This window comes from Scyliorhinus canicula, chromosome 9, assembly GCF_902713615.1.
Source record: "Scyliorhinus canicula chromosome 9, sScyCan1.1, whole genome shotgun sequence".
NCBI classification, from domain to species: Eukaryota; Metazoa; Chordata; class Chondrichthyes; order Carcharhiniformes; family Scyliorhinidae; genus Scyliorhinus; species Scyliorhinus canicula.
In genome coordinates, this window is record NC_052154.1 from 188,779,519 (window position 1) to 188,798,047 (window position 18,529).

Here is an 18,529-nt window from a genome sequence, read left to right on the forward strand (position 1 = left end):
TCGAGTCTGCACCGACCCACATTAAGCCCTCACTTCCACCCTATCCCCAGAACCAAATAACCCCTCCTAACCTTTTTTTTATTATCATGATTGTGGACATTAGTGATCCAAGGTGCCTGCAGGATGTCACCGTATCCAGTATCCTGTCCCCCAATGGGCAGCACAGTAGCATAGTGGTTAGCACAATTGCTTTACAGCTCCAGGGTCCCAGGTTCGATTCCCAGCTTGGGTCACTGCCTGTGCGGAGTCTGCATGTTTTCCCCGTGTCTGCGTGGGTTTCCTCCGGGTGCTCTGATTTCCTCCCATAGTCCAAAGATGTGCAGGTTAGGTGGATTGGCCATGCTAAATTGCCCTTAGTGTCCAAAATTGCCCTTAGTGTTAGGTGGGGTTACTGGGTTATGGGGATAGGGTGGAGGTGTGGGCTTGGGTAGGGTGCTCTTTCCAGGAGCCGGTGCACACTCGATGGGCCGAATGGCCTCCTTCTGCACTGTAACGTCTATGATTCAATAGTTAACTAAGTTTGCTGAGGCACGCCCAAGGGCAGTGTTCCATGGATCATGAAGCTCTCAGGAATGATAATATTTGGAGCCCCACTCCTGCCACTCCACCAGTACCCTTGCCATCATCCAGACTGCTGCGCTGCATACCGGGATGCTTCAGTCCACAGCTCAGCCTTATCGATGCAGAGCTGCTCAAAGTCATCTTCCAAGGCCAGCTGCAGTTTCTTCCACTGAAATTCGGCAGCCTTCCTCTGGGCAGGCTTCAGGGGCAATACTCTGGAGGAACAGTAGGGCAGACAAATGCACATGGAAGACAGGCACTAAAGGAATGCACAAGGGTGATTAGTTTCTGATTGTACGCAATATGACATGATTGAGTTCACAAATTTAGTTTGGAATATGTATATTGTGATAGCTTTTACTTTTGTATTATGAGGACAATGTGATGGTGACTGACAGAGGAAAGGCAAGGAGTGTTGCACTGCCGGTCAATGGAGGATTCGGGTTGACATAACTGGTATCACACTTGAACTAGTTCCTCACATACAGTCCAGGTAGAAAGTGGCTACAGCCTCATTTATATATCTTTCAACATTTCATGACCGGTATTAGAACAGTGCGCGAATTATCTAGCCCCCTCCCACACAGGTCATGCCATTGGTTTTAAAGTTTAATTTACTCACCAAAATTGCCAATCGTTTACCTTCATACTGGTGCCCAGGCTAAAAGAGAATTTAACTAGGCTTCTTTCAATAAACTCAGAATGATTGGTTTATTACAAAACAAAACTTGTTTTTAACGAGTTGCAAGAACTGGTTTACACACATTGTAATATGAAAGTACAACGGCCTATTACTTCTTAAAAATTCTCCAGCATACATACAGACAAACAAAGGACACAGAACTAGTCTCTGCAGATGTGGGTGGTTCGAAGAGAACTTTATGAGAAAAGGGCAAAGTTCACAGAGGTTCGATGCTGTCAATCTGGAGCTCCCTCATGTGAAGAAGGGCTGCTGGTCCCACTAGATGTCCGGAAGTTCTGACCAATGGAGCTTTGGAGTGGAGGAGAACATAGAGCTGAATCAATTCTTCTTGTCTCAGCTTTGCAAGTTTCCAACTTATGGAAAGGCCCACCGCATCTTGCACCATTCAGACACAGGGGCTGTTTAGCACACTGGGTTAAATCGCTGGTTTTGAAAGCAGAGCAGGGCAGACCAGCAGCACGGTTCGATTCCTGTATCAGCCTCCCCAAACAGGTGCCAGAATGTGGCGACTAGGGGCTTTTCACAGTAACTTCATTTGAAGCCTACTTGTGACAATAAGCGATTTTCATTTCATTTCATTTCATAACAACCTACCAACGGGCCTTTCCCTGGAATTAATGCGCCCCACTGGCAGAGGTCCCGCCCTTCAAGAGCTGTCAGCCTCTCTTCTGTACTCAGCAATTCGACTGGGGAGGTGGTGGCTGCTGGCGGTACTGCACCCACCTGATGGCACGGCTTCAGGATGGACGAAGACACAGCTGAGTGCCGGCAGGAGGGGTGAATCGCAAGGTGGGGTGGTGGGGGAGATGCGATGGGGGTGGCAGCAAGGGCAGTGGATAGTTTCAGTAGCACCTGCCCCCTTCCCTGTGCCGGATGTCTCCATCAGGCACTGAGTACCTTTGAATACCTCAGAAGCCCACAAGTAAACATGCCTGAGGAAGGAGCTGTGCTCCGAAAGTTAGTGATTCGAAACAAACCTGTTGGACTTTAACCTGGTGTTGTAAGATTTCTTACTGTGCTCACCCCAGTCCAACGCCGGCATCTCCACATCAGGGTTTGCTGGTTGTCCTCCCCACTTGGTGAGCCCCTGCCCATGATGAGGCAGGATGAGCGCCTTACGTGGACATTAGTTGCCCACTTAAGGGCCTCAATTGGTGCTGGGGCAGGAAGACTGTCTTCTGTCCTTTCTGCCACGTACTTAATCGGGGAGGGTGGCAGGGTGCCCATCCTGGTAACCCTGGCCACCAAGCCCATCACAAGGGAGCCTCAGGTTTCTGTGCACGGATATTGCATAATGTGGATGGATTACATGATGGGCCCATGAGCCCTGTTGTCAATATATAGCCATTGTTGCCAAGTAGCTACCCTTTGGTTCGTTCTGATGGTTGAATTACAGTTGCTGAAGTGAACTAAAGCAGAATGACTGCTGCCTGCATACTGGATATTGATCTGCATGGTGCATTTCTACTGGATATTGATCCACATGGTGCATTTCTACTGGATATTGATCTGCATGGTGCATTTCTACTGGATATTGATCTGTATGGTGCATTTCATCTGGATACTAATCTGTGTGGTGCATTTCTACTGGATACTGATCTGTATGGCGCATTTCTACTGGATGCTGATCTGTATGGCGCATTTCTACTGGATACTGATCTGTATGGTGCATTTCTATGCTCGTACACCAGCTACACATTGAGGCATTGAATTTCGTTTGGTTATGACACATGGTAAAGTTGACATATGGCACCACCAAAGCAATGTGCATGCAGTCAATAATGCAATTAAATTATCTTTGAATAGAAAATCTCAGTAACCACTCCACCTCACCCCCCTGGCCTGGCATCTTATGGAAATGGTGAGATATTCTAATATCTCCAGCATTAGCCAGGCAGGAACCAGGCTCACAAAAGTTCAAAGACATGGTCACCTTCACAGCTCCTTCCACTGCTGTGAGGCTGCAGAATTAGCAGGTTTCAGTGTTGACCTCCTTCGTGAAGTACAGGTACCTCAAACATTGCTTGTCACTGAAACTCAAACACATTTGCTGCCTGAGCCCCATGGGAGAATACGGCCTCCAGCTGAGAGCTCCTCTTCCCTTCCTCATTCTTGAATTCGAACAACTTTTCCTGTTTTACGTGGATTCTGCCAGTCACGTTACACTTCATGGAAAAAAAATTAAACTCCACCTCAGAATGGCACATCCTATTGCGTCATTTACCATTTTACAAATCTATTATCCAGTGACTTCTCTAAGATAGCAATTTCGGGGTTGACTAGGAACTGATTTGCGCATGGCAGTAATTATTCCGTACAAAGTCCTCAACGATCAACAAACATAGAAGATTTGAATCCTTCAAGTCTGAGATGAAGCAGCATCAAGGCGCCACAGGTTAAAAAGTCAGTACGAATCAATCAGTCCTTTGCATTGGTCTATTTTAATACGTAAATCCTTATTAGACCGTAGAATAGACAGTTTGTAAAGTAAAGCTCACGTTGCTGTAATATGTACCTCCTGCATGTCCACAGGTTAGATAGATTGTCCAATTAGAGTAGGAAATGTTCAGCCCTAAATGCGACTCATCTATATTTGATGCACAATTAATTCTGGCCATTATTCTTTGCAAACTGAAAATACATCGCTTTCTTTCACACCGCCTGCCTTTATCTCACAAATACACACCGGTACAGTAAATGTGGCTTTTCCTACAAAATTCTTTCAAAATATTTTACCCGAATGAATAAGATCTTTTCTCCAACACGATATCGTCCTTGGGAGAGACGTTCCACAGAAAACTTGTTTGGACATTTGCAGGGGGGGTCTTCTGAAATATGTTTAACCTAAAAAAGAAACATAGAAAATATCAAAGTTCATACCTTGCAGAGTAGAAATCCTTAATAAGATAATAACTGCCCCTAATAGTGAAATTTAGACCAACTCAAGCACTTTCCTGTCCCCTACAAATAAATATATTATTAAAATGTTCCTGAATATTTTATTACAAATGTCTGGTCTGTCATTCACTGATCAATGTTTCCTCGTTTCGAATTTTGTAAGCACATTTAAAGAAACATAGCAACATAGCAGCAGGGGGAGGCAATTCAGCCCTTGGAGTCCACTCCACCATTCATCACCATCATGGCTGATCATCCAACACAAAGGCCTAATCCCGCCCCCCCCCCTCCCCATATATTTTGATCCCCATCGCCCAAGCGCTATATCTAACCGCTTCTTGAAAACATACTGGGCGGGATTCTCTGATCCTGAGGCGAAGTGTTGATGCCGTCATAAACGCCGTCGCGTTTTACGACGGCGTCAACAGGCCCCCAGAATCAGCGATCCTGCGCCCTACAGGGAGCCAGCACAGCACTGGAGCAACACCCACACAGCTCCAGCTGCCTATACTGCCGTCAATCAGGCGCCGTGGATCTGCGCATGCACGCTATGGCCAGCGCGACCTCGCTATTGTGCGTTATGACTGGTGCGAACTCGCGCATGCGCGCTAGTTTCCTTCTCCGCACTGGCCTCGATGCAACATGGCGGTCAGCTACAGGGACCCGGCGCGGAGTAAAATAGGCCACCACGAGAAGCCGGCCCGCCGATTGGTAGGCCACAGTGGAGCCCCCCCCCCCAGGTCGGATCCCCCTCCCCCCCACCCCAGGCCGCCCGCAGGGTGAACGGCGAGGTCCTGCCGGGTAGGACCACATGTGAACGGCGCCGGCGGGACTCGGCCTATCTCGGTGGCCACTCAGTGGCCATGCGCAGGGAGAATTGCCGGGGGTGGGGGGGGGGGGGGGGAGAGGTGTTGGGGTGCGTGTAGAGCGGCCCTCGACTGGCGCTGCGCCGACCGTGCCGGTTCTCCGGTCGCCGAGGAATCGGTGGACCAGCGTCGCGTGAATTGCCGGGGTCAGAGAATCACGCCCACCATTTTGTGGCCTCAACTACTTCCTGTGGTTGTGAATTCCACAGGCTCACCACTCTCTGGGTGAAGAAATTTCTCCTCATCTCAGTTCTAAAAGGTTTTCCCTGTGTCCTTGGTTTATGACCCCCCCCACCATCGGGAACACCCATCCTGCATCTACCCTGTCTCGTCTTGCTATACTTTTATCGATTCTATGAGATCCCCCCTCATACTTCTGACCTCCAGCGAATATTATCCTAACCAACTCAATCTCTCCTCATACGTCAGTCCCACCATCCCAGAATTCAAGCTGGTAAAACTTCGCTGCACTACCTCAAGAGCAAGAAATTCCCTCCTCAGATAAGGAGACCAAAAGTTCACACAATATTCCAGGTGTGGTCTCACCAAGGCCCTGTATAATTGCTGCTGTACTCTAATCCTCTCGCAATAAAGGACAACATACCATTTGCCTTCTTTACAGCCTGCTGTACCTGCAGGCCTACCTTCAGTGACTGGTGTACGAGGCCACCCAGGTCTCCTTGCACATTTCCCTCTTTTAATTTATTGCCATTCAGATAATAATCTGCATCCACTCTCTGCCCCTTCCCAAGTAAATATTGTGTCTTTTAATGTTGCAAGATATTAACCAAATCTTGACTATTGCTTTATTTTTCTTCATGCGAATTTTCAGATAAAACATATCTGCTCCAATTATGCTGCAGACATATGGAGCGATCTGTAATTAACAAATTGAAGACAAAATTGCATTCTCAGGCATCAAATGTTTTAAACATGTACCTTCCTGTATTAGTTACAGAGGTAAAGCAGATTCTCCCAATTAGGTCAGAAAGGAATTTCACCAGAAGAAAATCAAGAGTTTATGCACACCACATGTTCTACTGGTGTATTATTTTCCACAAGGTTTCTGTAGTTTGATTGTTGTCACCCAACACTCCTAAATGAGTTTATATAGTACAAAGTCACTCAACAGCAACTAAAGACAGGCATATTGGTCAAACGTTTTCTTTCACAATTTAGTCCAGAGATCCTTGGACCAGCCAAAGAGCTTCCTGCCTGAGATCAGTGAACACAATGCAAACCATATGAAGCATTTAGCTACTGACCAGCTGGGGACCTTGATTCTGGCCATTTTACAAGTAAATGCCTGTAAGTTATCTGTCACATTGGAGTCATTTTCAAGAAGTTGCTCGCATTCCAATCCAATTGTTTTCTTTTAAGGGATTTTAGTTTCCAACACTAATATTACAGTAATCTTTCTGCACGTCACCTATTTTGCAGCATTTTTTAATTTTTTTACCGTACAATATATGTTGACTGATCCTGAACAATGAGCTAATTTTAAACATTCCAACATCAACATGAAACTCTGGATTCTGACTCCAATTTGACTTCAGACTAAGCAATATGGACACAGATGAAGTTTGAGCCTTTAAGTTGATAAAAGAGGAAGCAATGCATTCCAAAAATCACAACACTCAGTCATCAATTGATTCTGTCACATAATTAAGCATTTAATTGAAACCAATGTTAAGTTACATCATCTAATTTTCCAGTTCTGTGGGAAGTGAATAATCCAGCCAGTACAGTACAATTTTGCAAACCGCATGCTAAAATCAGAGAATTATAGACAGTGGCCGTGTGGCCTAATGGATATGGCGTCTGACTTTGGTGAATCTAATAATGATATCAGAAAATTGGAGGTTCAATTCCTGCCACGATCGTTTTATGGGAAGCATGGGAGCACAAGTGATTAGCACTGTGGCTTCACAGCACCAGGGTCCCAGGTTCGATTCCCTGCTGGGTCATTGTCTGTGCGGAGTCTGCACGTTCTCCCCGTGTCTGCGTGGGTTTCCTCCGGGTGCTCCGGTTTCCTCCCACAGTCCAAAGACGGGCAGGTTAGGTGGATTGGCCATGATAAATTGCCCTTAGTGACCAAAAAAGGTGAGGAGGGGTTATTGGGTTACGGGGATCGGGATCGGCTTAAGTGGGTCGGTGCAGACTCGATGGGCGGAATGGCCTCCTTCTGCACTGTATGTTCCTGGAGAAGCAGTCATTCTCCATTTGGCTATGTATACAAGTTTTCAAAACCATTTATGCAATCTGTGGGCTTCTGGCACAGGGCTGTTTTTTGTTTATGTCAGGAAGGTAAAATCTTTCCACTAAAATGAATCCTAGCTCTGGAGGTACATGCACATGGGACTAAACTGACATCAACAAAAACATACAATGGAACCAATGAAGCTCCGTCTGATAAAAGTTTGGATATTAGAAGGGTCAATTACCCGGGGGCATAGCTGTAAGGTGATTGGTTGAAGAATTGGAGGGGACATGGGGAAACACTTCTCTATCTGGAAGGTGTGGGCATCTGGAATTAATTGCCTGAATTGGTGGTTGAGGCAGAAATCCCCAACTCATTTAAAAGGTAACAGGAGCAGAGAATGCTGAAAAAACGCAACAGGTCCGGCAGCATCTAGAACATAGAACATAGAACAGTACAGCACAGAACAGGCCCTTCGGCCCTCAATGTTGTGCCGAGCCATGATCACCCTACTTAAACTCACCCTATACCCGTAACCCAACAACCCCCCCCCTTAACCTTACTTTTATTAGGACACTACGGGCAATTTAGCATGGCCAATCCACCTAACCCGCACATCTTTGGACTGTGGGAGGAAACCGGAGCACCCGGAGGAAACCCACGCACACAGGGGAGGACGTGCAGACTCCACACAGACAGTGACCCAGCTGGGAATCGAACCTGGGACCCTGGAGCTGTGAAGCATTTATGCTAACCACCATGCTACCCTGCTGCCCCAGGGTTCTCTACAGGGAGAGAACACAGGGTTAATGTTTTGGGTCCATGTCACACCTCTTCAGAGCTGAAGAGAAGGAGCAATGTGTTGGATTATATACCGTATAAGAGGGGGTGGAACAGAGTAGAAGGTGGGAGCTGGGAGAGATTGCAAAAAAGATGTCACAAAAGGTATGAACAAATGGTAGGTGGCCTGGTGGGGGATGGGGAGGGTTTTTTGCATTGGGACAAGAATGTTTGGGATATATAAAAAAGTTAAGATGGAGGAGAAAGGTCACAATCTAAAGTTGTTGAACTTAATGTTGAATCCTGAGGGATGTAACGAGCCTAATCGGAAGGTGAGATACTGCTTCTCCAGTTGACATTCAGCTTTACTGGAGCATTGCAGCAGGTCAAGGACAGATCCATTTGGGCATAACAGCAAGATGCTGAGATAAAATAGCAAGCAACAGAGAGGCTAGGGTCATGCTTGCAGGCTGAGTGAAGGTCTTCCGGAGGTGGATGCATAAGTGGAACAATGGAAGGCAGAGGGAAGACCGAGGGGAGGGATGCTGGACTCCGACAAAGCTGCATGAAAAGCTTACAAACAAGGGGTCAAAGGGATAGCATGTACTTTACTGGAAGGGTATGCACGAAGACTCCAGATGCGGTGGGTGGAGGCTCACGTGGGGCATGGGTGCCTCGCGGCGATGGGCTCGGGGGAAGGGTTGTCGAATTGAGGAACAGGCCTCTTCTTGAAGCTGCTCGCCTTTTCCCTCTGGGTTTACTGAACACAGGTAGGTTGGAGAGAGTGATCGGAGTGTGCTGGACTGGTATTTAAATATGACGTCCGAACCTTCAAGTCCACCAGCTGACGGCAGTCGGACAAATCAACTGCCGGCCTGTCAGGTTCGGAGCCTAGCTTGCCTGTGCTCAATTTAAAGGGGTTCTGAGCACAGAATCTGATGCGGGATCCCACCATTCTGGCAACACCTAGTCTCAAAATGGAAGAATCAAATCCTGAGTTTTAAAGGAACTCAGTAATGGGATTACGGCTCATTCTGGTAAAATGAGCAATATGAAGAACTCAGAGGGTAAAGGCAGCTCATAAACGCTCAAAGAGAGCCAGGGCATTGTCTTCCTTATCCTTTAGTTGGTGTCAAATATTGGAAGGGGATTTTCGGACCGTTCTTGCCAGTGCGATCTTCCAGTCCGGCCAACGGTGAACCCCTGCTGGCTGTTTCCTGTCGGTGGGGGGGTGGGTTCAATGGGAAATGCCATTGACAGTGGCAGGACCAGAAGATCCCGCCACCGGCCAACAACGGCAGGCTTCCTCCCGCCGCCAAGAACCATGCCACGGGGGAGCATGGAAAATCCCGCCCTCCCCTCCCATAAACCTTAGTCATTAACTGGCAATGAGCCCAACTGAGTCAGAACTTGTGGATTTGTCAGAAATTCTGTGGCCTGAGTTTATAATCTAAGTTGACAGGTGAGAGCAGTTTTGAGGTAATGGTTCATTGTTGGAGATGTCGTCCTTCATGAAACATTCAACCACAACCCTACTTGTGTGCATATTAACATGGTTGCAGTGACTATTCAGCAACCCATGATGTTATTCCAAGAAAAGTTTCCTTGCTTCAATATCAGGAGTAAAAATATATTAATTGGGTATTTATTTTATTGCTGTAGTTCGATCTTGCTGCATGCAGAACTGCTGCGGAATTTGTCTATCTTACTAGCCTTCTAAATAAATCCCCTACCTATAAAAACTAAGAAATCTGAAAGAGTTCCAAGAGTGAAGCGTTGGTAAAATATATTAACTGTTTAATGTGTTTGTTTCCAGTGCAACAGGCGGCCAAGGGCATTTGAATTCACAAGCTACTTTTAAAGAATTGACAAAATGAATGTTGCCGCTTCATCAATATTGGGAGGAGGATTGAAATAATTCCTCAAACACAAGATTAAAGATTAACATTGGAAACATTCATGCACAATAGCACATCAATCGCTGGCTTTGAAAGCAGACCAAGGCAGGCCAGCAGCACGGTTCAATTCCCATATGAGCCTCCCCCAACAGGTGCCGGAATGTGGCGACTAGGGGCTTTTCACAGTAACTTCATTTGAAGCCTACTTGTGACAATAAGCAATTTTCATTTCATTTCATTTCAGAAGGGAGCACATGTTAGAGCTAAGGTTAGTACGGTGGGTACTGAAATGTTGACAGGTTTGTGCCATTAAATCTTTTACATCCTCCTGAGACAGCAGACTGGACCTTGCTTTAACATCTCATCTGAAAGATGATTCTGCCATCAGTGCAGGACCTTATTATTTCTGGCAATGGGTGTGTCAAGTCTCAGTAAAATTTGAACCCACATCCTTCTAACTCAGAGAGGAGTGTGCTATCATTGACCCATTGTTGATATCCCAATATTGGCCATTATGTGCAGCCTGTTTGAATGAGGAATTTGAGGAACATTCTATGGTCACGCAGGTGACCAACCCCAACATGGTCAGTTTGAGTACGTAAGCACTATTTTCTGGCAACATATTTGTTGCATTCCACATTGTATGAGTCACTGCAGACTCATTGGCATGCGCCTGTAGCCTTATAAAGTTGCCAGAGTTTTGCGCACATTTCCTCTGTGATGCTCCACCAACCGTACTGTGATGAGCTGAATCTATGAACTGTAATGCAAGATTTCAAAACTAAGCAAGGTGTGACCATATTTATCACGGCAGGACTTCAGAGAGCAGAATATTTATTCCTCAACAGCATATTTATTCCTCACCCACTCTTTCGAATGGTGTACAGATCAGACAGCATTGATTGTGAGTCACTTCCATCGATTTTGTTGTGGTACTGACTTTCACAGCTCCAAGGACAATCTGCAGGCCCTACAAAGCTGCACACTGCAATAGACCCATTCTGTTTCATTGAGTTGTTCCAAACATTTCCTCTCCTCAGTAACAGGGGAGTTTTAAGGCTGACCAGCAACCAGGGGGTATTCTCTACAAGAAACCCTTTTTACAATTGTTCTTGCAAATGAGTGGCTTGGTAGGTCAGTACAAAGGGCAGATGAAAGTAACCACACTAGAGTGAGTCGGGAGTACAGCCCTTCGTCCCATTGCATTTGCGCCGGTCAAAAAACATCAAACTATTCTAATCTCAGTTTCCAGCACTTGGCCCATAGCCTTGTATGCCTTGGGATCGCAAGTGCAAATCTAAATACTTCTTAAATGCTATGAGGGTCTCTGCCTCCACCACCTTTTCAGGCAACGAGTTCCAAACTCCCACCATCCTTTGGGTATAAATGTTTTTCCTCAGATCCCCTCTAAACCTCCTGCTCCTTACCTTAAATCTATGCCCCCTGGTCATGATCCCTCCACCAAGGGGAAAAGTTTGTTCCTGTCTACTTCATCTATGCCCCTCAGAATTTTAGACATCGGAATCATGCACCCCCCAAGGCTCCTCTGCTCCAAGGAGAAAATCCATGACTATCCAATCTCTCTTCATAACTAAAACTCCCCAGATCAGGCAACTTCCTGGTATTTCTCCTCTGCATCCTTTCTAACACTATCACATCCCTCCTATAATGTGGATTCCAGAACTGCACACAATATTCTAGCTGCGGCCTAACCAATGTTTTATACAGTTCCAGCATACCCCCTTGCTCTTAAACCCTATGCCCTGGCTAATAAAGGCAAGTATACCATATGCCTTCTTAACCACTGTATAGACCTGCTCGGCTACCTTAAGGGACCAGTGCACAGGCACATCGAGTTCCCTCTGATCCTAAATGCTTCCCAGGGTCCTGCTGTTACCTTGTTTGTCCTGCCCAAGGGCATCACCTCACACTTATCCGGACTGAATTCCATTTGCCACTGATCAGCCCATCTGTCCAGCCCGTCTATATCCTGTCAACTAAGGCTATCCTCCTCACTATTTACCACCCCACTAATTTTCGTATCATCTGCAAACTTGCTGATCAACCCTCCTACATTCATATTTAAATCATTTATATAAACCCAAAACAGCAAGGGCTCCAACACTGATCCCTGTGGGACCCCACTGGACACAGTCAAAAAAACACCACACGACCATCACCCTCTGCTTCCTGCCACTCAGCCAATTCTGGATCCAATTTGCCAAATTTCCTTGGATTCCGTGGGCTCTTATGTTCACTATCAGTCTCCTATGCGGGACCTCATCAAAAGCCTTGCTGAAGTCCAAGTAGACTACGTCAAATACATTTTCCTCATCTACACACTTCTTTGAAAAATTACATTAAGTTGGTCAGGCATGACCTCCCCTTAACAAAACCATGCTGACTGTTCTTGAGGGCAGCACGGTAGCACAGTGGTTAGCAAAGTTGCTTCACAGCTCCAGGGTGCCAGGTTTGATTCCCGGCTTGAGTCACTGTCTGTGTGGAGTCTGCACTTCTCCCCGCGTCTGTGTCTGTTTCCTCCGGGTGCTCCGGTTTTGTCCCACAGTCCAAAGATGTGCAGGTTAGGTGGATTGGCCATGCTAAATTGCCCTTAGTGTCCAAAAAGGTTAGGTGGGCTTCCTAGGTTATGGAGATAGGGTGGAGGCGCGGGCTTCAGTGGGATGCTTTTTCCAAGGGCCGGTGCAGACTCGATGGGCACTTTCTGCACTGTGAATTCTATGATTCTATAAATTACTGCCTCTCCAAATGTAGATTAACTCGGTCTCTCAAAATTGCTTCCAATAGTTTCCCCACCACTGACTGACTGGCCTGTAGTTTACTGATTTATCCCTTCCTCCCTTCTTGAATAATGACTTGAGTGAAGAAATAATGAATGGAATTTTTCATAATTAAACTAACTGCGGTGAAGAGTGGTTTCAGTGGCGCTGGCCTGAATGGTGCGATCTCGTGCCCGATTCAGTGCTTAGAAGTTCATTAATTATGTGCAGTTGAGTATTAGGCCAAAGTATCTGGTGGGAGCAGATTGGTCCGGCTGCCATAATTAAACACCAGTACAATACACACATCTCACTCTCTCCAGCCCAGCTGTCTTCAGAAGACCATCGCAGATGTCTAGCAACCAGGAGAACAAGACTCGTAGCCGCAAGAAGATGGCAGCATCCTGCTTCACCCACCAGGCCTTCTCGGCTTTAACCAGAAAAGTCCAGACGCAGAGGGATGTCCTGTATCCCAGGAATGGCTGCAGGAAACATACAAATGTCTCACAGCTAGGATGATTATGGTTGGTTACTGTGCCTGAAGCGCCATCTAGTGCAGGAAGAGAATCCTCCCAATTCTCCCGCCCCCCAAAAACCGGCATGGCGTGAGTCGCACCGCCCGCCCCAGAGGATGGCAGGGTCCGGCGCGACTCAATGGGCCCCGGGACTGCCCGAAATCTCTGGACCGCGATGGGCCGAAGTCCTGCCCGTTCTGTGCCGGTCCCGCCGGCGTAAATTGGAGTTGGTCCCTTACTGGCGGGACCTGGTGGCGTGGGCGGGCTCCAGGGTTCTTGGGGGGTCCCGGGGGGATCTTGCCCCGGGAGGTGCCCCCACAAAGGCCTGGCTCGTGGTCCGGGCCCACCGATCCTCGGGCGGGCCTGTGCCGTGAGGACATTCTATTCCTTCCGCAACAGAGGCCGTGGTCATCCGCCATTCCCGGTGCGGAAGTGACTCCATGTGTGCATGCACGCGGATGACGCCAGCACGTGCTGGTGTTCCCGCGCATGCGCCGGCCCTTCGGTGTCGGTTGGCGTGGCGCCAGGCCCCTATCCCGCCAGCCGGCGGGGCGCCAACCACTCCTGGGCGGGCCTAGCCCCTGAAGGTTGGGGAGGCCCGACGCCGGATGGTTCACGCCACTCCGTCCCACCGGGACCCCCCGCCCCGCCGGGTACAGGAGAATCCCGCCCATGCTCTTCCTCTTTTCCACAGGCGACACTCAGAGAGATAGGGGCAGATCAGAAGCATCATACCCACCACATGGCTTAGAGCAGACTGGTTAGTTAGACTGAGTTACTACAGCAAGATTAGCAGGAGAGTCAAACTCAAGTAGGAGAATTGTTAACTATTCAATAAATGTGTAAATCTATCTCCAAATCTGAAACTTCATTTGTCAGAGTATACATCAAGGAAGCAGCTTATGCTACATGAAGAAGCAGAACACAAGACCGGCAACCTAGTACAGATCATAGATCGATCATTTCATTAAATCCTGACAAACACAGGCAGCCTTATATTTCTCGTGCCGATCAATCAGAACTCTATTCTCTATTTTCCAGGCACCAATACTTTCAGGCCGACTAGGCAGCTGAGGAACATTCTGAACCCCGGATAATGTCCGAAGAGGAAGCTCTGGAAGGACCATCACAGTGATCACCAGCGTCCTCCACCAGCGGCGACACATGCCTCGGTGTGGCACAGCTCTAGATTAGACTCTGGCTCACTTTCTGGACAGTAAGAAGTCTTACAACACCAGGTTAAAGTCCAACAGGTTTGTTTCAAACATGAGCTTTCGGAGCGCAGCTCCTTCCTCAGGTGAATGGCGAGGTATGTTGCAAAATCCTACCAACTGTTCTGGCTTGAGACAATTCACACCTCTTTAACCTGTGATTATCCCTCTCCCTGGATCTGTAATGATTTGATTACCTGCAAATGCTCGCATTCCAAGCATTGTCCAGCATCTCTGACTTTGTCTATATAAATGTTTCTGGAACATACCTCGCCATTCACCTGAGGAAGGAGCTGCGCTCCGAAAGCTCGTGTTTGAAACAAACCTGTTGGACTTTAACCTGATGTTGTAAGACTTCTTACTGTGCTCACCCCAGTCCAACGCCGGCATCTCCACATCATCACTTTCTGGAGAACATCTTGCTGACAAGACTATGCAGCAGTCGGAGTCAAGGACAGCCCGGGTCTCTGACTCCCAAACGGTTCCTGGACGCCAGCGAGCCCCTCAATCTCAGCCAGATGATGAATCTATTGAAACGATTGCCAGCTCATTGCTGGAGATGCAAAAGGAGGCAGTGGCACATCGGGCAGAGCTTCAACAGTCATTATCAGAGCAGAGCGCGCGATGGAAGAGTCCTGCCGTGTTCTGTCTGATATTGTGGCTCCAGAATGCAAGCACTTCGAGCAGGCCTTGTGGGACTTGCATTTGGCTCTGCATCCATGGCCACACACCCTGATGGGCACCATCAAGATACGGGAGACCTTAGGGTGAGGCACCTTGACCTGCCGCCAAGTGCATCATTTCCTGCAGGAGTCAGAGCGGGGCCCCCAGATGGAGGTAAGCAGCAGCAGAACATGCAGGCGGCTCCCTCTCAGGACACTTACATTCCCTTCTCCCTGTGACCCAATCCACTCCAGCTGCTCAGACCGCAGAGAGTGCTTCTGTCCCTTAACCGGAACCCTTATTTGGCAAGAGACCTCCAGGCCTTGGGCGACATGATGATATTCGACAAGGTCATCACAGATATCAGGAGGTAGCAGTCAGCAGTCTGCCTCCTTCTCTGCTGCAGATGTCTAAGATTTTGATTTCACTTTTGGGTTGAAAGACATTGAAATTTGTATATAAGAATCCTTTATGTCAAGGTTTAGCAATCCTCCCACTCAGTGGTCATGTCCAATTGTGAGATTCACATTCATGTGCGTGAAGTCAGGGAGATGTATTAAATTTTCATTTGAAGTGTGTGATGTAAACGTTTCCAACCTTTCTTTCACAAGGAATACCATTGAATGACAGCAACTCATCAGTATTGCAACATGGTGGCAGAGTGGTTAGTTCTGCTGCCTCACAGTGCCAGTGGCCCGTATTCAATTCTGGCCTTAGGTGTCGTACAGACAACAGGCTTCAAGGCGTTCAGAGTTCTCTCCAGCACAAATTTCATTTTTGGCTTCTCGTGAAATTTAGTGGCCATTACAGGATCTGCGCCGCAGCGAACGGGCCTGGAAAATCGCGACCCTTAGCAAAGAGCAGAAGGAGACAAAGCCTACAGGCCCAGCATTCATCGCAACAAGAGAGGTGCAGCACTATGGCAAGTAGGCCATGTATGTCGCACTCACCTCGAAGTAACGAGCGAACCGAGGTCCGATTTGTGCACACCAAATATTCTCAAATGGGTTTGAGGCAGACGGGTAATTTCCCTTTGGTGTGACATAAGGTTGGAAAGCATGATGAGATTCTGGCGAGCATTCATGACATTTAAATGAACAACTCGTATTCACACCACTAGGCAGCGAGTTAACCAACCTGCTATTAACCCACCATCGGGTTTCCAAATGTTTGCCTGCCGCTAGATTCTCTAATCCTGCCTGCGACTCAACCCACCATGGGCAGGATGAGAAAATTCCATTGCACAAATTACATTTGTAAATTTGCAGATGACTCTAATGAGGCATAAGTGAATGAGAGCAGGAAGTTGCAATGGGACAGTCAAGACTATGACAGGTGAAGTTCAGCCTGGGAAAGTGAGATTATTTACTTTAGATTTGGGAATAGAGAAGTCAAAATATTTTCTTAATGCTGAGAGTCTATTAGCAGTAGAGGGACAAAGAGCCCCCCACCTAAAATTCAATCGGCACCTCATCAATGTAAAATATGGTTGGTCATCAGCCTGTCAATATGCCTGATGGCAAGTGTAAGAACTAAAGAGGTTCCTGGTCAGCCATACTGCAGAAAGCAAGGGCAAACCATTGCAGTACCATGGTCCAATCCAATGCAATGTCATGGTCACCAACACACTATTCGGGCAAAACCAGAAAATACTGGACAATCTCAGCAGATCTGACAGCATCAGTGAAGAGAGAAGGGAGCTAATGTTTTGAGTCTGGATCACTCTTTGTGAAAGCCAGAGAGAACTGGAAACAGGATAGATTTATGCTGTTGTAAAGGGGGAGGCATGGAGCAGCGGGCTGGATAGAGGGCCAGCGATAGGTGGAGATGTCGAGGACAGACAAACAAAGGGAATGTAAATGGTGATCACAGCTAAGAAGTGTCAGTGGCACATTAAGAGATCAGAATATGTTAATGGGAGAAAAAATGTAAGCAGTGTGTCAAAGGACAACAAGAAACAGGGAAGAGATGGCCCAAGTGGAGTGGGGGTGGGGTGGGGGACAATGGTGAGGGAAATTGTGGGATTGGAACTCACATTCTCTGGATTGCTAACCCAGTAATCTTCTGAGTATTCCCAATCTGAAGTGTACATTCTGTAAATTAAATCAGTTTGAATCAGCACTTAGGATTCTAACAACGACCATTCTGTTGTTCGGGGATATGTGCATCACTGGCTGGGCCCACATTTATTGCCCACCACTAACTTCAATTGAACTGAAGTGGTTTGTTGGGCCATTTCAGAGGGAATTTAAGAGTCAATCACATAACTGTGGGTCGGGAGTCACAGGTAAGTCAGACCAGGTAAGGACGTCCGATTTCTTTCCCAAAAGGACACTAATGAACTGACAATGGTTTCCTGGTTAATTCCAGATTTTTTTTATTGAATTGAAAATTCACTATCTGCCATGGTGGGATTCAAACCTGGAATCCAGACCATTACCCTGGTTCTCCAGGTTACTAGTCCAGTAGCAATGCCACTACACCACTGACACCCTTAGTTAGTGGTAAAAACTATTAATACCCTGTTAGTGGCAATAACATCAAGGCTTTCATGACCCATTTATTTCCAGACACATGTGCAGAAAACTTAACTGTATGAAGCATTTGGATTCAATTTCTTTTCTAAGAACACCAGCAAGAATCCAATTATAAGTAACAAGCTCCAGTACTTATCGTTGATTTATCTGAACCAGATTTTGGTGTAAGTACTTACAGGTAAAACGTATTAAAATTCTGAATCCGCATGCTAGGCTTCAAAAGATTTCAAAAATTAATTTCTGGTTTCACTGAGGTCAGAACTTGGTGCAATTGAAGGATTCAGGTTTAAAATCTGGAGATAACATTAGCAGGATTTTGTCCAGACAACTGATAGGATCAGAGTGTGAAGGCCGAAAGACAGTTCTCACCGCAGATACAATTTCCAAACATCTGGATTCATGCTAATCTTTGTAATTGAAGGTCATTTTTATATAGAATTGAGAAGGTAGAAATTAATATTTCAGAGAAAACACTGGGAAAAGACAGCAAAATTTGCACTTGGCCTATTTTTCAGAATTTAGCTCAGTTGGCTGGACAGCTGGTTCGTGATGCAGAGCAAGGCCAACATTTCGGGTTCAATTTCTGTGTCGGCTGAGGTTATTCATGAAGGCCCCGTCTTCTTAATTCCCTCACCTGAGGTGTGATGATCCTCACCATCAGTCAGCTCTCCCCCTCAAAGGGGAAAGCAGCCTATGGTCATCTGGGTTTGTGGCAACTTTACTTTTATTTCTCTGGCACAAAAGGATCCAGTGCTGGGTGCTTGTACTAAATCCATCATGGAAGTGCATTGTACACATTATTAGTTAAGGTGTCCTGCGCTCAGTACAACCTGCATTCAACCTCAAACTGGTGTTCAACCTGTTTCCTTTGCAAATCAGGATCTTAACTTCTATTTCAGGCCCCTTTCTGAAAATGTTTC

The 18,529-nt window shown here is 46.9% G+C and overlaps 1 protein-coding gene across 5 annotated transcripts in view; it reads right to left on the minus strand.

The window, feature by feature from the left end:
* LOC119971962 (growth arrest-specific protein 2) overlaps positions 1–18,529 on the minus strand; it is a 181,558-nt gene that overhangs the window by 52,361 nt on the left and 110,668 nt on the right. For all 5 annotated transcript variants that reach the window (XM_038808331.1, XM_038808333.1, XM_038808332.1 and 2 more), the window contains one exon: positions 4,001–4,108. In XM_038808331.1, coding sequence (XP_038664259.1) covers positions 4,001–4,108 — 108 coding nt within the window. The remainder of the gene's footprint in view (positions 1–4,000; positions 4,109–18,529) is intronic.